Source organism: Dipodomys merriami, unplaced genomic scaffold, assembly GCF_024711535.1.
Source record: "Dipodomys merriami isolate MVZ:Mamm:240054 unplaced genomic scaffold, mDipMer1.0.p SCAF_34, whole genome shotgun sequence".
Classification (NCBI taxonomy): Eukaryota; Metazoa; Chordata; class Mammalia; order Rodentia; family Heteromyidae; genus Dipodomys; species Dipodomys merriami.
In genome coordinates, this window is record NW_027204937.1 from 14,377,260 (window position 1) to 14,401,202 (window position 23,943).

Below are 23,943 nucleotides of genomic sequence, written 5' to 3' on the forward strand. Positions count from 1 at the left end.
TGAGTTCAAACCTCAGCACACAAAAAAAGTCACACAAAACTGCAATGTTACTGAGAGTAATTCTGTGCAAAAATCCAGTAGCTCATGCCTGTAATCCTAGCTACTCAGGAGGCTGAGATCTGAGGATCACAGTTCAAAGCCAGCCTGGGCAGGAAAGTAGTCCGTGAGACTCTTATCTCCAATAAACCACCAGAAAACTGGAAGTGGCACTGTGGCTCAAGTGGTAGAGCACTAGCCTTGAGCTGAAGAGCTCAGGAACGATGCCCAGGCCCAGAGTTCAAGTTCAAGCCCCACAACGGACAAAAAAAAAATCCCTGTGGATGAATTCTTGGGAGCAGAGATGTTAGGTTAAGTGGGATATACATGTTTTTGCATGGGATATACATGTTTTTGCATGACTTACCCCTTGAAATTTTCCTTCTCCTGCCTTACTGTCTGTTCCTTGTTAGATTTCTTCCCACCCCATCCTGCTTACCCTTAGTTGTCAAGGAATTTGGCTTTTCTTCCTAAATCTCCATTCTCTCCCCACCACTGCCATCTTCTTCTGTCTCCCCACTGTCAGTTTTCTTACAAACATATATGCAAATCTAGATGCTATATATATGCACAATTTCCCACACCCTGATATATAAATCGTAGCTAAATGGAAGCAGAACAATTTGTTTTTGGTTGCTGTTGTTGTTTGGCCAGTCCTGGGGCTTGAACTCAGGGTCTGGGCACTGTCCCTGAGCTTCTTTTGCTCTACCACATGAGCCACAGCAACACATCTGGCTTTTTCTGTGTATCTGGTACTGAGGAATTGAACCCAGGGCTTCATATATGCTAGGCAAGCACTCTACCACTAAGCCACATTCCCTGCTGCTATTAAGCAGCAATTTTCAAGGAGGAAAAACTAGCCCCAAACATTTCAACTTCTAGTTGAGTTCTTTTGCCAGACAAGTGTGATGAACTCACAGGGGAAGATAGGGTTGAAAGTACCATCTCCCAGCCTAGTCTACTGTTTCAGAAGGTCTCACAAAGTAGCGATGAATTAATTTAAGGGCCAGAAGGAAGGACAGATTACAGAGGCCAATAGGTAAAATAAGATCTTTGGCAGCTGAGGTTATTTATTACTTACAAAGGTTTTGTTTTTTTTCCTTAATTCAGTCTTTCACTTTCTTTCTTTCCTTCTCTTTTTTGCACAAAACTGAGGTTTGAATTTGCTAAACTGGCACTCTGCCACTTGATTCTGTCTCCCTCTCTTTCTCCCTCCCTCCTTTCTTTCCTTCCCTCCTTTCCTTTCTTTCCTTTGCCTTCTCTTTTTCAGTAGCATTACTTTAAAGCAAGTCTCATACAAACAACAAGTACATGAAAAAATGTCTGACGACACTGATCATCAAGGAAATGCAAATCAAACCACAATGAGATATAATCTCACTCTATAGAGCCATTGTTACCAAAAAGACAAAAGATAACAAGTGTTGGCAAGGATGTTGAGAAAAGGGATCTCTTGTACATTATTGCTGGGAATGTAAATTCCCACAGGCATTATGGAAATCAGTGTAGACGCTTCTCAAAAATCACAAATAGGAACAGCATATGATCCAGCAGTCCCTTTCCTGGATATAGACCTATCAAAAGGAAATGAAATCAGTACTTTGAAGAGCCATGTACCCTCTCAGGCTCATTACAGTATTATTCACAATAGGCACGAAAGGAAGCAACCTAAGTGTTCACCAACTGATAAATAGATAAGGAAATTCTAGTATGTAAACATAAGGCATAGTACTTAGCCATAAAATCCTGTTTTTTGTGACAATATGAGTAGAAGTGGATATACTAGGTAAAATAAGCCAGGCACAAAAAGACAAGTACCACATTATCTCACTAATTTGTGGAATTAAAAGACACTGCTCTCATAGAAATTAAAAGAAGCTGAGAAGAAGCTGATTACATGCTTAAAATCCCAGCATTTGGGAGGCTGAGGCAGGAGTATCACAAGTTCAAGGCTAGCTTGAGGCTACGTAGTAAGTTCCAGGCCAACATGGGTTATATATAATGAGACCTTATCTCAAAATAATAAAAATTCAAATTTAAATGAAATAAAATTAAGAAGAGTAGAAGCTGGGTGCTGGTGGCTCATGCCTGTAATCCTAGCTACTCAGGAAACTATTAGCTACTCATGATTAAAGATCATGTTTTGAAGCCAGCCTAGGCAGGAAAACCTGTGAGACTCTTATCTCTAATTAACCAACAAAAAACAAAAGCTGGAAGTAGAGCTGTGGCTCAAGTGGTAAAGCTCAGGAACAGCATCTAAGCCTTGAGTTCAAGCCCCAGAACTAGTACACATACACATACACTGGACACTGGTGGCTCATACTTGTAATCCTAGCTACTCAAGAGCTGACATCTGAGGATCAGAGTTTAAAGTCACTCTTATTTCCAATTTAAAAAAACTGGAAGTGGAGCTGTGACTCAAAATGGGAGAGCACTAGTCTACCACTAGCACTAGCCCTGGTCCTGAGTCCCAAAAAGAAGAAGAAAAAAAGAGTAAAAAAACAAAAACAAAAACAAAACTTAGTTCCATATCAAACCATACAGAAAATGTAAGTCAAGTCAGTTTTTGGTACAGTCTTCACCATTTCCCTTTCCTGAGAAGACAATCACCCACTCTTTTTGGTTTGGTTTTTTTTTTTTTGCCAGTACTGGGGCTTGAACTCAGGGCCTGGGCACTGTCCCTGAGCTTCTTTTGCTCAAGGGTAACTAGCACTCTGCCACTTGAGCCACAGTGCCACTTCTAGCTTTTTCTGCTTATGTGGTACTGTGGAATCAAACCCAGGGCTTCATGAATGCTAGGCAAGCACTCTACCACTAAGCCACAATCCCAGCCCTCACCTACTGTTTTGAATGTATGTGACTTTTAGTCATCTATTCTTGTTTGTTTTTTTTTTTGGGGGGGGGGAGGGTCCGGTCGTGAGGCCTGAACTCTGAGCCTGGGCGCTGTCCCTCAGCTCTTCAGCTCAAGGCTAGTGCTCTACCACTTGAGGCACAGTGCCACTTCCAGCTTTTTTTGCTTATGTGGTGCTGAGACATCGAACCCAGGGCCTCATGCATGCAAGGCAAGTGCTCTACCACTGAGCCACCTTCCCAGCCCAGTCATCTATTCTTTTAATACATTTTATAACACATAATTCTTCCTACTAACCTGAGGAATAATAAAATTGAATTAAGTGCCCAATTTGAAGAGTTTTGACAGACAAAGCCAGTATCATAATCAATATACAGCTATTTCCATAAATCTCAAAATCCTTTTAACTTCTGCAATCCATCCTTCGCTCTTTACCCCAATACTGATTTGCTTTTAAGTTACTATGGATTACTTCTATTGTAAATAAATGGAACCATACAGCATGTACTCTTTTATATCTAGTGTCTTGATCAGAATGAAGAGTTTGATATGCATCATTTGGTCCCTTTATACTGCTCAACAGTATTATATATGCCACTTTTTGTTCATTCACTTGTTGACATCTGGGTTGTTTTCCAATTCAGGACTGTTAGGAATAAGGCAACTATCAGTATTTGGATATAGGTTTATGTTTGTTTCTGCTAGGGTTGGGGCTTGAATTCTGGGCCTGAGCACCATCCCTGAGCTTCTTTCAATCAAGGCAAGCACTTTAACGCTTGGGCTATAGTGCCACTTCCAGATTTTTTGAGTTTACTAAAGAGTCTCACTGAGTTTCCTGCCCAGGATGGCTTTGAACTGTGATCCTAAGATCACAGCCTACTCAGATGATCTGAGTGGCTAGGAATACAGGCATGAGCTACTGGCACCTGGCTGTATGCTCATCTTCTTTAGAAACTACCAGAATGACCCAAAGTAGTGTTACCATTTTGCATCTGAATAGCAATGTGTGAGAATTTCTTTGGCTTCATATTCTTGCCAACAATTTGTTAACTTTTTTTTTTCCAGGGTGAAGGGGTCGGTCGTGGGGTTTGAATTCTGGGCTTGGGCGCTGTCCCTCAGCTCTTCAGCTCAAGGCTAGCACTCTACCACTTGAGCCACAGCGCCACTTCCAGTTTTCTGAGTGGTTTATTGGAGATAAGAGTCTCATGGAGGGGCTGGGAAGGTGGTTCAGTGGTAGAGCGCTTGCCTTGCATGCATGAGGCCCTGGGTTCGATGTCTCAGCACCACATAAGAAAAAAGAAAAAAGAAAAAAAAAAAAAGAAAAGAAAAAAGAAAAAAGCCACATCCAGCTTTTTCTGTTTATGTGGTACTGAGGAATCGAACTGAGGGGTTAGGCATGCTAGACAAGCCATTAAGCCACTAAGCCACATTCCCAGTCCCACATCCTGATCATTTTGTACATGTTTCCTATTAATAAAATTATTTTACTTTTATTTCCTTTCTTGACATTCCATACATAGTTTTATGTTGGTATATTACTTCTTACTTCTAACTGCTGCATATCATTTCATGATATAAACACCATATATTTACCTATTTGGAAATAAATTCAACCTCCAATCCCCTGGGCTACAAATTATTCATGTCTCTGATAAATTATGTGCAATAGGGCTGGGAAGGTGGCTCAGAGGTAGAGTGCTTGCCTTGCATGCATGAGGCTCTTGGTTTGAGTCCTCAGTACCACATAAACAGAAAAAGCTGCAAGTGGCGCTGTGCTCAAGTAGTAGAGTGCTAGCCTTGACCTGAAGAGCTGAGGGACAGCACTCAGGCTCAGAGTTCAAGCCCCAGGCAACAACAACAACAACAAAAAAAAGAAGATATGTAATATAAAGTTATGTGAAGATTTGCAGGACTAAATATATGCATATATTTATACTTCAATTAATTACTAGACATCTCTCCAGAATGCCTATACCAGTCTACTTTCTCACTGGCAAAGAATACAGGTCATAATTTTTACATTCTTGTCAATGTTTGACATTATCTAGCATTCTAATTTTTGTCAAGGAGTTATAAGGCTATCTATCTATCTATCTATCTAGTCATGGGGCTTGAACTCCATGCCTGGATGCTGTCCCTTAGCTCTTCAGCTCAAGGCTAGCACTCTACCACTTGAGCCACAGTGCCACTTCTGGTTTTCTGGTGGTTAATTGGAGATAAGAGTCTCACGGACTTTCCTGCCTGGGCTGGCTTTGAACTTCAATCCTCAGATCTCAGCCTCCTGAATAACTAGGATTACAGGTGTGAGCCACCACTGCCCGACTATAAGGCTATATATATTTTTTTAAACTTGGAATTTACTATAGCCAACATTTTGGATATCTTCTCATATTCTTAACTTATAGATTCCTTAATTCTGTAAACTCCTTATTCCAATTCTTTTCCCATTTTCTTCTGAGACTCTGCTTTTTCCTTCAGCCTATTATAGATAAACCACTAAATTTTATATATTGATATTTGCTTTTCCCAGTATATTACCTGAACTTTATCTATGATGTCCTTAATAGCACAACATAGTTAAATGTGATAAACAAACTCATTCATTTTTTGCCTATGATTTTTTTCTCTTTAAGGTTGTTTTATTTAGCCCTTCCCTTATAATACCTAAGTTGCTGTAGTGGTTAATCTTGATTGTCAACCTAACTGGATTGAGATGTATCTTGGAGAACAGTGAAGTAAAGCTCTGGATGTTTCTTTTTTCTTTTTTTGCCAGTCCTGGAGCTTGAACTCAGGACCTAGGCACTGTCCCAGAGTTTCTCTGTGCTCAAGGCTAGCACTCTACCACTTGAGCCATAGCGCCACTTCCAACTGATTCTGTGTATGTGGTGCTGAGGAATCAAACCCAGGGCTTCATGCATGCTAGGCAAACACTCTACCACTAAGCCACCTTCCCAGGCTTCTGGATGTTTCTGAGAGAGTGTTTCTATAGAAGATTCATTAGAGAGGAAGACCGGCTCTGAATGTGACTAACACTCTTTCTAGGCTGAAGATCCTGATGGAATAAAAAGGGTAAAAAGATGGGGTTGGGAAGGTGGCTCAGTGGTAGAGTGCTTGCCTTGCATGCATGAGGCCCTGGGTTCGATTCCTCAGCACAAAATAAGCAGAAAATGCTGGAAGTGGGCTGAGGCTCACGTGGTAGAGCGCTATTCTACAGCTGAAGAGCTGAGGGACAGCCCCAGGCCCAGAGTTCAGGCCCCACGACCAACAAAAAAAAAGGGGGGGAGTGTAAAAAGAAAGCCAGCTATTACAAACATTTCCCTCTCTGCTTTCTGGCTTCCATACTCTCCCCATCTTGATGGGCTGACCTTTGAAACCAAGAGTCAAATGTTCAAGTTGCATTTCTCAGGTATTTCTCACAGTGATGGAAAAAAAATGACTAACACAAAGATAGTCTTTTATTTTCTTCTATTACTTTTCTCATTTTACCATTCTAATTTAAATCTTTTTTAATTTGTTTTTTGTTTTTTATTTTTTAAGTAAGTTTTTTATTGTGAAAATACTGTACAGAAGGGTTACAGTTACAGAGCAAGGTAATGAGTACATTTCTTATCCAGCATTGTTGCCTCCTCCTTTGTTTTTCCCCTACCATCCCGTCCCTCCCACCTACTCAACTACATCTCCCATACCCCCATCTAATTCAAATCTTTAGTCATTAGTATACAGAACAGTTATGGAACCAGCTTTACTCAGCTTTATCCAGTAAGACAGTAAATGCTTTCTCCTTCCACTTTGCTGTTACAAAGGATTCTTTTTCCTGGAACTTGCCTCCTCTATTTTTGTTCTGTTTTGTTTTTTTGAGGGGGGTCAATGGTTCTTTTGAGACATGATTTTGCTGTGTAGCCCAGGCTGGGTCTCAAACTCTCAATCCTCTTGCCTCAGTCAGGTGAAATTATGAAGGTATGTGCTACCATGCTGAGTTCCTTTTTCCTCTGATTTGTGTTGATATCTGTTTATTTCTTTTGTTTGTCGTGGGACATGAACTCAGGACCTGGGTGCTCTCTGAGCTTTTCACTCAAAGATAGTGCTCTACCACTTTGGGCCACAACTCAACTTCCTATTTTCTGATGGTTAATTAGAGATAAAAGTCTAGCTGATAATTTAAATTCATTAAATTCCTAAAGACATAGAAGGCAAAAATGATATTTTTTGTATTTCTAGCACCTAGATGATATCTCTACATTCATTAAATTTCCGTAGACACAGAAGGCAAAAATGATTTATTTTTTGTATTTCCTTAAAAATTAGTGAAAATAAACTTTTACAAGTATGATCACTATTTGCCATTTCCTTCTGTGAAGTTATACAAGTATTTTATCAACTTTCCTACTGGCATTACTTTTTCTCAAACAAACAAACAAACTATATATATATATATAAAATCAACATATATTAAAAATAAGGCCAGGCATGATGGCATGTGCCTGTAGTTCCAGCACTTAGGAGGGTAAGGCAAGAGGATTATTTGAGCTCAAAAGTTTGAGAACAAGCCAGGCACTAGTGGCTCACACCTGTAATCCTAGCTACTCAGAAGGCCAAGATCTGAGAATCATGGTTCAAAGTCAGCCTGGGCAGAAAAGTCCATAAGACTCTTATCTCTAATTAACCACCAGAAAACCAGAAATGGAGCTGTGGCTCAAAGTGGTAGAGTGCTAGCCTTGAGCAAAAGAGCTCAGGAACAGTGCCCAGACCCTAAGTTCGAGCCCCACAACTAAAAAAAAGGTTTGAGATCAATCTGGGCAATATAATGCAATACAGTACGTATCTAAAATACACACACACACATACAGCAAATGCTATTTATATATACATATGCAGCATATATGTATATATACATGTATACAGTATATACTATGTGTACACATACATATATGCATAGATTATATATACTATAATATATAAACTATAATTGTTACATTATAATATATAACCTATGTATATCATATATACAGAAATATATATCATATATGTTGTTATTTGTCTTAATTTTGCAAAAATGTCACTTTTATTTTTGGTTGGTCATGGGCTTGAACTCTGGGCCTAGGCACTGTCCCTCAGCTCTTCAGCTCAAGGCTAGCACTCTACCACTTTGAGCTCCATTTCTGGTTTTCTGGTGGTTAATTGGAGATAAGAGTCTCATGGACTTTTCTGCCAGGCAGGCTTTGAACCATGATCCTCAGATCTCAGCCTCCTGAGTAGCTAGGATTACAGGTGTGAGGCAGCAGCACCCAGCTTCACTTTTGTCTCTTTCTCTTTGTGCTAGTCCTGGGACTTGAACTCAGGGCCTGGCGCTGTCCCTGAGCTCTTTAAGATTGTTCAAAGCTAGTGCTATACCACTTTAAGCCACAGCTCCACTTCCAATTTTCTGGTTGTTAATTGGAGAGAAGAGTCTCATGCTTGGGAGAGAATGAGAGGAGTGATACTGTTTGAAGGAAATTATCTCCCACCTTTACAATAAATTTTTAAATAAAAATAAAGAGTCTTACAGATTTTCCTGCCCAGGCTGGCTTTGAACTGCAAACCTCAGATCTCAGTCTCTTGAATAGCTAGGATGGAGGTGTGAGCCTTACTTACTGTGGCGTTATAATAGATATTGGTATCTGAAAGGGGAATCTACAAAAATAAAATTCACACATTTAACTATATAGGATATTATGACCGTTGACACATGTATATACAAATTCCTTCAAGCTTTCACCATACCCTACCCAAGACAACCACTGAACTGACTTCTATAACAGAGTTTGTCCTATTGTCGAATTTCATACAAATGGAACTATACAATAATTCACATCTGGCTTCTTTCACTCGGAATGTGGCTTCAAGCCAGGCACCAGTGGCTCACACCAGTAATCCTAGCTACTCAGAAGGCTGAGATCTGAAGATCACAGTTCAAAGCCAGCCCGGGCAGGAAAGTCCGTGAGACTCTTATCTCTAATAAACCACTCGAAAACTGGAAGTGGTGCGGTGGCTCAAGTGGTAGAGCGCTAGCCTTGAGCTGAAGAGCTGAGGGACAGCGCCCAGGCCCAGAGTTCAAGCCCCACAACTGACCAAAAATTAAAAAAAAAAAAGAATGTGGCTTCATCTATGTGTTTTCATGTAACAGTAGCATGCTCCCTATTTATCACTAAGTTTACTGTACCACAATTTACTTCATCTATTGATAGAAGTTTAGGCTGCTTATAGTACTTATCTATTGTTAGTTGCCTTATTATTTTTTTTCCTTTGCCCCTCCCTCCCCCCCTTGCACTTGCCAGGAAAGTGCTCTTCCACTGAGCTAAATCCCCAACCCCAGTACCTGACTATTGTTAATAAAGCTGTATAAACACTATTGACAATTCTTTTTGTAGACACAGGTTTTCATTTCTCTTGGGTAAATATTCATTTATAAAATCACTGAGTCATGTACTAAATGTGTACTTAACTCTTTAGAAATTACCAATTGTCTTTTACAGTAGTTACACCACCTTCCATTCTATTTAGCAACAAAGGAGAGTTGAGCTGCACACTATTCTGTCAGTGCTGAAATATTACCAATTCTTTACCTTTTAGTCATTCTAAGAGGTCTTAATTTGCATTTTCTGGATGCCTAATGATGATGACTGTCATTTGGGGAGTATTTTGTGTATTTGGGGAGTATTTTGTGCTGCTGTAAGAAAATACCCAAGACTGAGCAATTTATAAAGAACAGATCAAGCCAGTCACCAGTGGCTCATGCCTATAATCCTAGCTACTTAGGAGGCTAAGATCTGAGGACTGCAGTTCAAAGCCATCCCAAGCAAGAAAGTCTGTGAAACACTTATCTCCATTTAACCACCAGAAAACTGGAAGTGGCACTGTGGCTCAAGTGGTAGAACACTTTGAGCTGAAGAGCTGAGGGACAGAGTCCAGGACCAGAGTTCAAGCCCCATGACAGACAAAACAAAACAAAAAAAATCACTATTTTCTAATCACACGTCTGGAAGCTAGGAAGTCAAGGTACCAGCTGATTTGTGCCTGGTAGCAGCCCAGTCTTTGCTTCCAGGATACACCTTGGATCCGCATCCACAGGAACATCAGTAATAATGTATGTGTGCTCACAGAGCAGAAGGTAAAGAGAAAAAGAAAGAAAACCCTCTTTACCAAGTCCTTTTATAATGGCATGAATCCATTCATAAGGACTCTATATCCCAAAAGGCCTGCCTAATCTCCTAAAGCTATTGCACTAAGAATTCAATTCCCAACATAACAATTTCGAGAAAAACATTCAAACCATAACAAGGTTTATTATTGGCCACGTGTACTTTTTGTAGTGTGTCAAAAATCTGTTCTTTTTCCAGTTTTTTTATTTGTGCAAGTACTGGGGCTTAAACTCAGGGCCTCACATGCTCACTTAGCTTTTTTACTCACAGCTAGTGTTCTACCATCTGAGCTATGCCTGTCTTCCAGCTTCTTACTGGTTATTTAAAGTTAAGAGTATCATGGATTTGTCTACCTGGACTATCTTTGAATTGAGTTTCTCAGATCTCAACCTCCTGAGAAGCTAGGATTATAGGCATAAACGGCTAGGACCCAGGTTTGCCAATTTCTTAACTATGTTGCTACCTTCTTTAAAAGTTTAGAATTCCTGGGGAGGGAGGTACTGGGGAGGTGGGAGGGAAGGGGTAGTAGAGGCCATACAAAGGAGGGGGTAACAATGTACTCATTACCTTACTCATGTAACTGCAACCCCTCTGTACAGTATCTTTACAATTAAAAATATATATATTGGGGCTGGGAAGGTGGCTCAGTGGTAAAGTGCTTGCCTTGCATGCATGAGGCCCTGGGTTCGATTCCTTAGCACCACAGAGCAGAAAAAGCTGGAAGTGGCACTGTGGCTCAAGTGGTAGAGCACTAGCCTTGAGCTGAAGAGCTGAGGGACAGTGCCCAGGCCCAGAGTTCAGGCCCCACAACTGGCAAAAAAAAAAAAAAAAGAAAAGAAAAAAAAATATATATTTTTTTGGGGGGCTCGGAAGATGACTCAGAGGTAGAGTGCTTGCCTTGCATGCATGAGGCCCTGGGTTCAATTCCTCAGCACTGCATAAATAGAAAAGGCTGGAAGTGGTGTTGTGGCTCACGTGGTAGAGCACTAGCCTTAAGCTGAAGAGCTGAGGGACAGCACCCAGGCCTAGAGTTCATGCCCCATCACCAACCAAAAAAGTTTATATTTTATATATATATATATATATATATATATATATATATATATATATATATATATACACACATACATACACATATATATACATATATATACACACATATATATGTATGTATGTGTACACACACACACACACACACACACACACACACACACACACACACACACACACACACACACACACACACGAGCTGGGTGCCAGTGGCTCACACCGTAATCCTAGGAGGCTGAAATCTGAGGACTGAAGTTCAAAGCCAGCCTGGGCAGGAAAGTCCATGAGACTTTAATCTCCAATAAAGCACTCAGAAAACTGGAAGTGGCACTGTGGCTCAAGTAGTAGAGTGCTAGTAGCTTTAAGCTGAAGAGCTGAGGGACAGGACCCAGGCCCAGAGTTCAAGCCCCATGACCAACAAAAAAAATATTTGATCAGCCGCCAGTGGCTCATGCCAGTAATCCTAGCTACTCAAAAGGCTGAGATCTGAGGATTACAGTTCAAAGTCAGCTCGGGCAGGAAAGTCCGTGAGACTATTATCTCCAATTAACCACCAGAAAACCAGAAGTGGTGCTGTGGCTCAAGTGGTACAGTACTCCCCTTGAGCTGAAGTGCTCAGGGACAACAACCATATACATATGTGTGTGTGTCAAATACATATACATATATATGTGTATATGTATATTGAACTATACATGTTGTCACATGCCTGTAGTGCCCATTACTGCGGAGACTGAGGTGAGATCATCTGAACCCAGTGGTTTGAGACTAGCCAGAACTCGAAGCACATAAATTTTTGTAGCAGTTATTTATCCCTTTTCTCCCTTCTCTCCTCTCCCCTCTCTTTTGCTTGCAAGTTGTGCTTGGTAGGCAAGAGCTCTACTTCCTTTCTTCCTTTCCTTTCCTTCCTTCTTTCCCTCCCTCCTTCCCTCCCTCTCTGTTTCCTTTTCTTTTCTCCTTCCTTCCTTCTCTCACCCTTTCCTTTTCCCTTCCTTTCCTTTCCTTTCCTTCCTTCTTTCCCTTCCTTTCCTTTCCTTCCATAAACCCTTGTGTCCAGAGCTGACTTTCAGTAGAAAATAACAATTCTGGGCTGGGAAAGTGGCTCAGTGATAGAGCACTTGCCTTGCATGCATGAGGCCCTGGGTTTGATTCCTCAGTACCACATAAGCAGAAAAAGCTGGAAGTGGTGCTGTGGCTCCTGTGGTAGAGCACTAGCCTTGAGCTGAAGAGCTGAGGGACAGAGCCCAGGCCCAGAGTTCAAGCCCAGGACTGACAAAAAAAAAAAAAGAAAAGAAAAAGAAAAAGAAAGAAAATAACAATTCTGCTACATTAAGAAACTCTGAGTTGTTTTTTTTTTTTTTTTTTTTTTTTTTTTTGCTCAAAGCTAGCACCCCACCGCTTGAGCCACTGATCAACTTCCAGCTTTCTGGAAGTTAATTGAAGGTAGGAATCTCTTGGACTTTCATGCCTGGCTGGCTTGAGATTGAGAATTTCAGATTTCAGCCTCCTGGCAGCTAGATTACAGACATGAGCCACCAGCAACTACTGAGCAGTTGTTTACATTTCAGTGTAAAGGTAAGATACATAGATATTTTTCTAAGCATTCTAATTTTTTTTAGGTTTTTTTTTTTCTATTGTGAAAATACCATACAGAGGGGTTACAATTACATGGGCAAGGTAATGAGTACATTTTTTTAATCAAGCATTGTTGCCTCCTTTGTTTCCCCTTATCATCCCTTCCCATCTCCCCCCCTCCCACCCTCTAATTTTTTTTTTTAATAGTATTTTGATAATACTGAGGTTAACCTCAGGGCCTTTTGCTTGCTAGGCAAGAGTTCTACTACTTGAGCCATGCCTCTAACCATTTTTGTTTTTTGTTATTTTCGTTAGTCTTGAGCCTTGGACTCAGAGTCTGGTGCTGTCCCCGAGTTCTTTTGCTCAAGGCTAGTGCGCTACCACTCTGAACCACAATGTCACTTCCGTTTCTTGGTGGTTAACTGGCGATAAGAGTCTCAGACTTTCCTGTGGTGGCAGGCTTCAAATCACAATCCTCAGATCTCAGCCTCCAAAGTAGCTGGGATTATAGGAATGAGCCACCAGTGCTTGGCAGACTCTTATTTCTAAATAACCACTAAGAAGCTAGAACTAGAGCTGTGTCTCAGGTTGTGGAATACTAGCCTTGAACAAAGAAAGGTCAAGGGCAGCATCCAGTCCCGGAGTTCCAAGCAGAAAGGACTAGCATGTGCATGAACGCACATGCACACACACACACAAGCAGGTTGATAATTAGACTAACTTTATACTTTTTTTTTTTTTGGGGGGGGGGTCCGGTCGTGGGGCCTGAACTCTGGGCCTGGGCACTGTCCCTCAGCTCTTCAGCTCAAGGCTAGCGCTCTACCACTTGAGCCACAGCGCCACTTCCCGCTTTTTTCTTTTTGCTTATGTGGTGCTGAGGAATCGAACCCAGGGCCTCAGGCATGCAAGGCAAGCGCTCTACCACTGAGCCACCTTCCCAGCCCCTAACTTTATACTTTCAAGGCTTTAGCCTCTCAGATTAAGCATTTGAAAGTCTTTCTTCTTCACTTTCTGTTCCTCTTCCTTTCCTTTTTCTTTCTCTACCCTTCTCTCAATACTCTTACTACTCTGAGCTCCTTTCCTCACTCTACCAGGAAAAATAAAGAATTAAATACTCCCTTCGGTATTTATTATATTTCTCAATATGACAACAAAGAAGTAAAACAATGGATTTGGGGGGGGGAGGGGGGAGAGAGGGGGGGGAGAGAGAGAGAGAGAGAGAGAGAGTGTATGTGTGTGTGTGTGTGTGTGTGCGCACTAGCTTAGTACTGGGGCTTAAACTCTGGGCTTCTGAAACTCTCATTCAGCTGTATGTTCAAGGCTGGCACTCTACTACTTGAATCACACCTCTACTTCTGGCTTTTTTGCTGGTTAATGAGAGATGAGTTTCCTAGATTTGTGTTCCTGTACTGGCTTTTACTCTTGATTCGTAGATCTCTGCCTTTTGAGGTAGAACATTTTTTATTTTAAATATAATATTACTATTATTAAGCTGTTATACAGAGGGGTTATCAAGTCAGGTAATGAGTACATTTCTTTTTTTTTTTTTTTTTTTTTTTTGTCGGTCGTGGGGCTTGAACTCTGGGCCTGGGCGATGTCCCTCAGCTCTTCAGCTCAAGGCAAGCGCTCTACCACTTGAGCTACAGTGCCACTTCCGGTTTTCTGATGGTTTATTTGAGATAGGAGTCTCACGGTCTCTCCTGCCCGGGCTGGCTTTGAACTGCGATCTTCAGATCTCAGCCTCCTGAGTAGCTAGGATTACAGGCGTGAGCCACCAGCGCCCGGCGAGTACATTTCATTTTTAAACAATGTCATGGCCGGCCTGGGAAGGTGGCTCAGAGGTAGAGCGCTTGCCTTGCATGCCTGAGGCCCTGGGTTCGATTCCCCAGCACCACATAAGCAAAAAGAGAAAAAGCCGGAAGCGGCGCTGTGGCCCAAGTGGTAGAGTGCTAGCCTTGAGGTGAAGAGCTGAGGGACAGTGCCCAGGCCCAGAGTTCAGGCCCCACGACCAGACCCCAAAAACAAAACAAAACAAAAAAAAAACCAGGGGCTGGGAAGGTGGCTCAGTGGTAGAGCGCTTGCCTTGCATGCATGAGGCCCTGGGTTCGATTCCTCAGCACCACATAAGCAAAAAGAAAAAAGCCAGAAGTGGCTCTGTGGCTCAAGTGGTAGAGCGCTAGCCTTGAGCTGAAGAGCTGAGGGACAGTGCCCAGGCCCAGAGTTCAGGCCCCACAACCAGACCCCAAAAAAAACAAAAAACAAACAAACAAACAAACAAAAAACAATGTCATTGCCTTCCCTCATTTTCCCTCAGTTTCTTCCTCCTGTCCCTTCCCACAAGTTACATGGTTCATTTTCTACATAGCATATAGTGAATACCATGATTGTATCTGTTTACCCTTCCTCCCTCCCTTTCTGTGCCCTCAAAGAAAAAAAAGAAAAACAAAAAATCAGAGCAAGTCAGGCGCTGGTGGCTCACGCCTGTAATCCAAGCTACTCAGGAGGCTGAGATCTGAGGATCACAGTTCAAAGCCAGCCCGGGTAGGAAAGTCCGTGAGACTCTTGTCTCCAATAAACCACCAGAAAACCATAAGTGGCTCTGTAGCTCAAGCTGTAGAGCGCTCACCTTGAGCCGAAGAGCTGAGGGACAGCGCTGAGGTCCAGAGTTTAAGCCCCACAACCGACAAAAAAAAAAAAAAGCAAAAAACAAACAACCCCCCCGCAAAAAAAAAAAAAAAGCTTCTATTGCCTGAAATTCATTTCAATAAACAGTATTTTAAATGTTCAGTGAAGTTCTTCCCCTTAAGGGTATCTTCATCAGTCTGACTATACATGAATGCCTAGAGTCCTGCATAGGTTATTATGTCCAGTTATATTTTAGCTCTAGCTTCAACATATGAGATAAAACATGTACACTCTCTCTGAGCTTGGCTTACCTCACTCAATATGATTTGTTCTAAATCTATTCATTTCTCTGCAAATGACATTATTTTATTCTTTCAAATGGATGAGTTTGCATTGTGTATATGTACCACACTTTACTGATCTACTCACTCATCTACTGAAGGGAATCTGGGCTATTTACACAACTTGGCTATTGTGAACATAACACAAGTTTTTAAGACAGAAAGTCAGAGTTTAATTCTAGTTTCCATAATTAATTGTGTAACCTCTACATTAGTTAAACCAAGTTTGCTCAACTGAAAAATAAAAATAATTGCACTTCACAGAATTGTATTGAGAACTAAGTTAAAGCCAGGCACCAGTAATTCATGCCTGTTGTCCTAGTTATTCAGGAGGCCAAGATCTGTAGGACTGTGGTTCCTGTGCAGCAAGAAAGTCCCCAAGTATCCTATATTTCTAATTAACCAGCAAAAAAGAAAAAAAGAGAAAAAGAAAAGAGCTGAGAGGCTACTAATGGCTCACACCTGTAATCCAGTTACTTGGGGAACTGAGAGGTGGAGGGTCATGGGTTAATGTCAGCTCAGACAGAAAAGTACAAGAGACTCCATCTCCAAAATAACCAGTAAAAGGCTGGGCTGGAGATGTAGCTTAAGTGGTAAAGCACCACCAATGAACAAGCAAAGCCAAACAAGCACAAGGCCCTGAGTTTAAGTCTTAGTACTGACAAAATTGTGAATTGTCCAGTCTAACACACCGTGGGGCTTATTGAAACAAAAGGAGAACTGTACTCTGTGCATACATTTTCTATGAATGTTGTAGATACAGATGGATCCACTATCCTGAATATAAAGAATGCCTCTAACTACAGGATTCTGTACTAACATAAATACTCCTTATCTTGGTAGTCTCCTTGATTTTATTTATTTATTTTTTAATTGTTTTGGTGGGTCATGGGGCTTGAACTCTGGGCTTGGGCGCTGTCCCTGCGCTCTTCAGCTCAAGGCGAGCACTCTACCACTTCAGCCACAGCACCACTTCTGGGTTTCTAGTGGTTTATTGGAGATAATAGTCTCCGGGACTTTCTTGCCTGGGCTGGCTTTGAACCGCGATCCTCAGATCTCAGCCTCCTGAGGGTTACAGGTGTGAGCCACATGCACCAGACTTTCCTTGATTTTAAAAGTAAGTCAATGCAGAGAAATTTGAATATACTCTTGGAACATGAAGTAGTTAGTGATATTTATAAGCTAGGCATTTAAGAAGCACTTCAACATTCTATATAAAACAATAAATTAAAAATATAGCATTGTACTTTAAAATTTGGATCAAAACTACTTCTCCTTACTTAGACCATGTGAGAAATACCTGAACTACTGCCCAGGCACAGTTCCCATGTTAGGGCCTCAGTATAACAGCAAGCCAGTTGCCAGTGCCTCTTCCAACTCATTTTAACCTTGTAACTAACCTTATACTAGTAGACTAATTCTAGTCTCTAGTGAGTTATAGACACTGGTATCCAACAGTCATTTATAAAAGTAAACAAGTCACTGGGACTCATAATAGGTCACACAACATTTCCTACACCAAGCTCAAATTAAACAAAATATCCAAGAGAGAAACTATGTTATGTTTTTCTGTGTAAAACTTCAAATTATAGCCAAGAATAAATTGCATTAAGGTACATGCCAATCAATGTCAGTCCAACTGCAAGTCTATGTCACAAAGGACACTGAATGAATTCAAGCCAAGCCAAAGGGCTTAGGTTATATGGGAAACATAGTAGCACATGAAACCAAAGGCTCAAATGGAAGAGTAGAATTAGAAATTAGTAGGTAGAGAAATAAAGCTAATAGTCCAGCTGCGATCAAGTTCAATACCAAAGACAAGGCTTCTTTTGAGAAAATAAGATAAAAACAATATCAAATTGGAAATTCAAGGAAAAAGTAAGGATAAATGTGCTGATGGCAGGAAAAAAAAAAACTTCAATACCAAACCCTAAGGCAATAAATGGGGAATAAGAGTGGTAATGTCCTACAATAATTAAAAAAGGGCAAAAGCCTTCAAGAACAAGAAGTACAAGTTTTGTTTTGGTTTTTTTGTTTTGTTTTTGTTTTTGTTCAGTCATGGAGCTTGAACTCTGAGCTGTCCCTAAGGCTCTTCAGCTCAAGGTGAGCACTCTACCACTTGAGCCACAGTGCCACTTCCGGTTTTCTGGTGGTTACTGGAGATAAGAGTCTCATGGACTTTCCTGCCCAGGCTGGCTTTGAACCATGATCCTCAGATCTCAGCCTCCTGAGTAGCTAAGATTACTTGAGCCACCAATGCCCAGCTAAGTATCATTTTTAGTGGAAGAATAACACACACTCACTGGGTTCATAAAAGGAACTGAGAGATTTACCATGGCCTGCAGTTAAAAAAAAAAACAACAACAAAAAACATCAGATTTCTCAATCTATAGCAACTAAAATAGTAGTTAATTTCTAAGCTTAAGTCTCAGAAATGTCCTGGAAAGCATTGCAGCACAGGTAAGCCATGCTCCAGCAGGCCTTTTCTAGGATGGGCTAGAGTAACCATACTTACTAGAGTCCTCCCATTGGAGTAAGTGTAGCTTCCATGCAGAGTAATACAAAAATCCCAGTACTAAAAAGAGGCAAAGGGCTAGCAGCAGATTGCGCACAAATACCAAGAGTCCCATCTTCACATGATTTACAATTTCCGACATGACCTAAAAAAATAAAAATAAAAATCAGTCTTAAAAGAGAACATAATCATCTTATTGATATACTCTACTTTAAGAAGAAGTATCAGCCGGGTACAGGTGGCTTATGCCTGTAATCCTAGTTATTCAGGAGGCTGAGATCTGAGGATCACGGTTCAAAGCCAGCCCAGGCAGGAAAGTCTATGAGACTCTTATCTCCAATAAACCACTAGAAAACCGGAAGTGGCGTTGTAGCTCAAGCAGTAGAGCGTTCGCCTTGAGCTGAAGAGCTGAGGGATAGCGCTCAACCCCAGAGTTCAAGCCCCATGACCAACAAAAAAAAAAAAAAAAAAGAAGTATCTTTAGAGAGAAGTTTCAAACGAAGAGCAATCACTAAGCTTATGATATAGCATCTCCAGCCTGCTCATCTCAATCTCAAGGAACAGCTTCACCATGGCATAGCAACCAAGTGAGAAATCAGTGGCTACCCTTGTGTAACATCTGGCTTTAGCTTTTCTCCAGGTAAACTTATTTGCTTTTCAGGAAAGAATAATAACAAACACAGGAAATAATCATTATAAACATACATGTCCAATACAGTTGTTATCCAAATATATATGACACATTATTAGCTACAAAAGAGATATACTCCAATATAGTAATAGTTGGGGACTTCAATACTCCACTTTTCATCATTGAATAGATAGATCATCTAGACCAAAAAGATCAACAAAGATCAGTCAACAAAGAAATATCAAAGAAACCAAAGGGACTTAACAGATGCTACAGATCATTTAACTCATTAGCTGCAGACTTTACATTCTTCTCATCAGTACATGTAATATTCTCCAGAATAGACTTTATGTTAAACAAAACAAACATGGTAAAAATGCCAACCAGCAAATTCTTTGGAGAGCAATTTAGAAATACTTACTGAAATTTAAAATATTCTTCCACCTTGACCAGTACTCCTGCCAATATCACTTTTCCCTTAAGTAACAGTGCAACAAACGGAGAAAATGACAAACAGGATTGTTCATAGCAACTCTGGTTATAAAAGCAAAATACTACAAACAGTTAAAATGCCTAATAACAATGGCATCAGCTGGGGTCTTGGCAGCAAACAGATGGTACATACAAAGAACTAAACTGAAGGAGGCTTAACAGCAGGATTTCTAAAATTGTTAGTAGAGCTAAAAAGAACTGACAAGGAATGATAACACAGACAGAGACTAGCAAAGGCAGAAGCTGAGGCCAGAAGGGCATCACTGGAGTCTGACAACAGCTGGCTGAAGAGAAGCTGGTCATCTGCACCATGGCCTCTACTAAAACCCTGGCAATAGGTAATATAGTCTGACCTCTCGCAAAACTTGCCTTCTCATCTCCTGTTGATGTCTGGTCAGCTGATCCCAAATGGAAGCCAGAGATCAAGGGAGCTCAGGTAATTCAATACAGAAGTCAGCTATTAGCATACTGAGCAAACAGGTGAATAATTCCTCAAGGGCAGGAGAATAAGTACAGAATATGATGTACCAATCAGACAGAATAAGGCACACCAGGTGCCGGTGGCTCATGCCTGTAGTCCTAGCTACTCAGGAGGCTGAGATCTGAGGACTGAAGTTCAAAGCCAGCCCAGACAGGAAAGTCCCCATGAGACTCTTATCTCCAATTAACCACTCAAAAACCGGAAGTGGCGCTGTGACTTAAATGGTAGATCACTAGCTTTGAGCTGAATTGCTCAGGGACAGTGCCCAGGCCCAGAGTTCAGGCCCCACGATCGCCAAAAAAAAAAAAAAAAAGTATCTAGAGGAAAGGTATGTGTATGTGTAACCTTATACCAGCAAGAACAAATACAAAAGTAACTTTAGAATTAAGTAGATTTGGAACTGATGTTTTCAGCACTTATTTATCCATGTACTTATTTTTAATAAGTTTTTAGACAAACAAAAGTCAGAAGTATCATGACTGTATAGCTTGTCCAAACAAACTCCCCTGGAAACAATTAAAATATAGGTATAAATAGCCTGCAAGTGATTCTGGAAAGCTTTTTTTTCCCTTTAAGAAGGGAATTGAAGCATTTCACAACAATTTCTGTCTTAAATGCAAATGTGATTTCTGATTTGTCACAGCCAGGCACTGACTACAACTCAGGGCTCTGGCATATCCAACAGTGAGTCAACAGTTACTGACATCAACTACAGAAGCAAGGCTGTACCAACCACCTTCCTAATTTCAATCTTTTCCATTAAGAAAACAATTCTATGAAGAGAGTAGGGCATCTTAAACTAAACAACAAAGAAAAATGTGACAAAAATATACATCATGTTTTATTTACTATCTGGTAAGCTCTCCTGCCTGAGCTTCCTAATAACTTAAATTACAAGTATATACCACCACATCTAGTCCTGACCAAAGTCTTGTTAACCCCACTACTTCCTCTAGCCAATTCTTACTTGTTCTTAAGTCTATGCTTAAAGCCTAATTCATTCCACAGATAAGTGTAATCTGTCTCCATACTTCAGGCTAAGACTCCCTGCCAGATATTCCTAGCCCCTATATGCCCCATGGCATTTCATGACATACTTACAATTTTTTAAGAATTTACAATTTAAGCCGGGCGCTGGTGGCTCACGCCTGTAATCCTAGCTACTCAGGAGGCTGAGATCTGAGGATCGAGGTTCAAAGCCAGCCCAGGCAGGAGAGACCGTGAGACTCCTATCTCCAATAAACCACCAGAAAACCGGATGTGGCGCTGTAGCTCAAGTGGTAGAGCGCTCGCTTTGAGCTGAAGAGCTGAGGGACAGTGCCCAGGCCCAGAGTTTAAGCCCCACGGCCGACAAAAAAAAAAAAAAAAGAATTTACAATTTAAGCCAGGTGCTTGTGGCTCATGCCTGCAATCCTAGCTATTCAGAAGGCTGAGATCTGAGATCGTGGTTCAAAGCCAACCCGGGCAGGAAAGTCAGTGAGACTCTTATCTCCAATATATCACCAGAAAGCCAGAAGTGGTGCTGTGGCTCAAGTGGTAGGGCACTAGCCTTGAGCTGAAGAGCTGAGGGACAGCGCCCAGGCCCAGATTCAAGCCCCATGACCAACCAAAAAAAAAAGAATTTACAATTTAATATTTACTATTTACATCCTAGCTCACCCAGGCAGGGAATATATGTGCTTCATTCACCTTTAGACCTGTGGTAGGGACTCAAAAAGTATCTGTTCACTAATATTGATGGTCAGTTATATCACATTTCAAAAGAAACACATGTGACTGGGAATGTAGCTTAGTGATAAGAGGGCTTGCCTAGCCTGCATGAAGCCCTGAGTTCGATTCCTCAGTACCACAAAAACAGAAAATGCAGGAAGTGGCACTGTGGCTCAAGTGGTTGAGTGCCTGCCTTGAGCTAAAGAAGCTCAGGGACAGTGCCCAGGCCCTGAGTTTAAGCCCCAGGGCTAGCAAAAAAGAAAGAGAGAGGGGGCGGGGGCGGGGGGGCTGGGAATGTGACTTAGTAGTAGAGTGCTTGCCTAGAATGCATGAAGCCCTATGTTCAATTCCTCAGTACCACATAAACTGAAAAGGCCAGAGGTGGCGCTGTGGCTCAAGTGGTAGAGTGCTAACCTTGAGCACAGAGACACTCAGGGACAGTGCCCATGCCCTCGAGTTCAATTCCCAGGACTGGCAAAAAAAAAAAAAAAAGGAAGAAAGAAAGAAAAAAAGAAAAAGAAACATGTATAAAACTTCGAATTTCCTGGAAAAAAAAAACACATATGACACAGAAAGCTGGATTACCTTAATTAGTCATAAAAAGAAACGTAGGGGCTGGGAAGATGGCCTACTGGTAGAATGCTTGCCTAGCATGCATGAAGCCCTAGGTTCAATTCTACAGTACCACATAAACAGAAAAAGGCAGTAAGTGGTGCTGTGGCTCAAGTGGTAGAACACTAGCCTTGAGCTGAAGAGCTGAGGGACAGCGCCCAGGCCCAGAGTTCAAGCCCCATGACTGACCAAAAAAAAAAAAGAAAAAGAAAGAAAGAAAGAAACATGTTTAAAACTTTGAATTTACTGAAATAAACTGTACCAAACTCTTGCCAATTCTAAAACACCCTACAATATGATTAGCTTCTTTTTTTTTGGGGGGGGGGGGTCCTGGAGACTGAACTCTGGGCCTGGGCACTGTCCCTCAGCTCTTCAGCTCAAGGCTGGCGCTCTACAACTTGAGCCACAGCGCCACTTCCGGCTTTTTTCTTTTTGCTTATGTGGTGCTGAGGAATCGAACCCAGGGCCTCATGCATGCAAGGCAAGCACTCTACCACTGAGCCACCTTCCCAGCCCATGATTAGCTTCTTAACTATACCTGGTCACAATCTTTAATCTGATTAAATTGATCTTCAAATGATCTTCAAACTGTACCACCTATGATCTCACTTATGACAAAATCAGATAAAAAACAAAACCCCCTAAAAAAACCACAAAGTACTTCCAGAACATATCTCTGGTAAATACTTTTGAGACTAGTTAGAAATTATATATCACTTATTATCCAGCTTCTAAACCAGCTACTGAAAAGCTCACCAACTTTTTAAAAATGTTTCTGCTAAAATGTACCCCTGTAACTTAGATATGCATGATCAAACAGATTTAAGCAATTAACATGAAATCTATTAAGTTATTCTGCTCAGAATAACTGTGCACTTTCTCATTATAAGTCACTGTGAGGAATAAGGTAATTATGAAATTACTATTGCTAACATTCATTTACTACTTAGTATGGACCAGTCACCGTTCTAAGAACTTTGTGTGATTTAATTCATTAAATTTTTTGTCAATCCAAATGAAGCTATCATTCCTGCTTTATAATAAAGGAATTCAAGCATAAAGAACTTAAAGTACCTTGTCCAAAAATGAGAAGAGGCAGGATTCAAATTTAGATGATCTGGCTTTAGCCAGTTACCTCTCTAAATAATGATAGGGACTAGAAGTACAATTCAGTCATAGAATATGTGCTTAACATTCATGATATCCTGGGTTCAAATTCTCAGCACCACTAAGAGAGGGTGGCTAATATTAGAATAATAATAAAAAGGAATCAGTACAGACAAATCTACATAAAAATATTGCTACAAAGAGGAGAAAAGAAAATGAAGGGTGAGAGCAAAGGGAGGAAGAGCATAGGAGATGAAAAACGTTTTATTAAAAACAGATAAAGATCATTAACAAAGGTTAGAAATATAGCTCAGTAGTAGACCACTTGCCTGACATTCATAAGGCCCTGGATTTAATCACCAGCATCACAGGGAAAAGAAAAAAGAAAAAGATCACTAGTAAAAACTAAAGCCAGAGGCAGAGACTAAGGAAGAGCTCCAGGATAAAATAGATTATTACTTAGTATTACACTGCTATGACCAATACTAAGAAAAGCAACTTAAGGGAGGATTTCAAAGGGTTTAGTCCTTGGTGATCTGGCTCTGTTTCTGGGCCAGTAGAGGGGCAGTACATCACCTGGGCAGGAGCATATGGTAGCATCAGGCAGCTGGATAGCAGAAAAATAGCAGTAACAGAAAGGAATCAGGGCAAGATATAGCCCCAAGGAGACACCCCTTGTGACTTACTCTCCCCAATCAGACTCCTTCCAAAGTTCCACCACCACCCAATAATCTATCCA

At 41.0% G+C, this 23,943-nt stretch overlaps 1 protein-coding gene across 6 annotated transcripts in view; it reads right to left on the reverse strand.

The window, feature by feature from the left end:
- Nucleotides 1–23,943, reverse strand: part of LOC138803431 (CMP-N-acetylneuraminate-beta-1,4-galactoside alpha-2,3-sialyltransferase) — a 179,641-nt gene that overhangs the window by 141,044 nt on the left and 14,654 nt on the right. For 5 of the 6 annotated variants that reach the window (XM_069987433.1, XM_069987432.1, XM_069987428.1 and 2 more), the window contains exon 2: nt 18,172–18,316. In XM_069987433.1, the coding sequence (XP_069843534.1) occupies nt 18,172–18,313 (142 nt within the window). In that variant the 5' untranslated portion in view covers nt 18,314–18,316. Of the gene's footprint in view, nt 1–18,171; nt 18,317–19,663; nt 19,685–23,943 lie in introns of those variants that run through there. The other variant, XM_069987429.1, reaches the window with a different exon arrangement.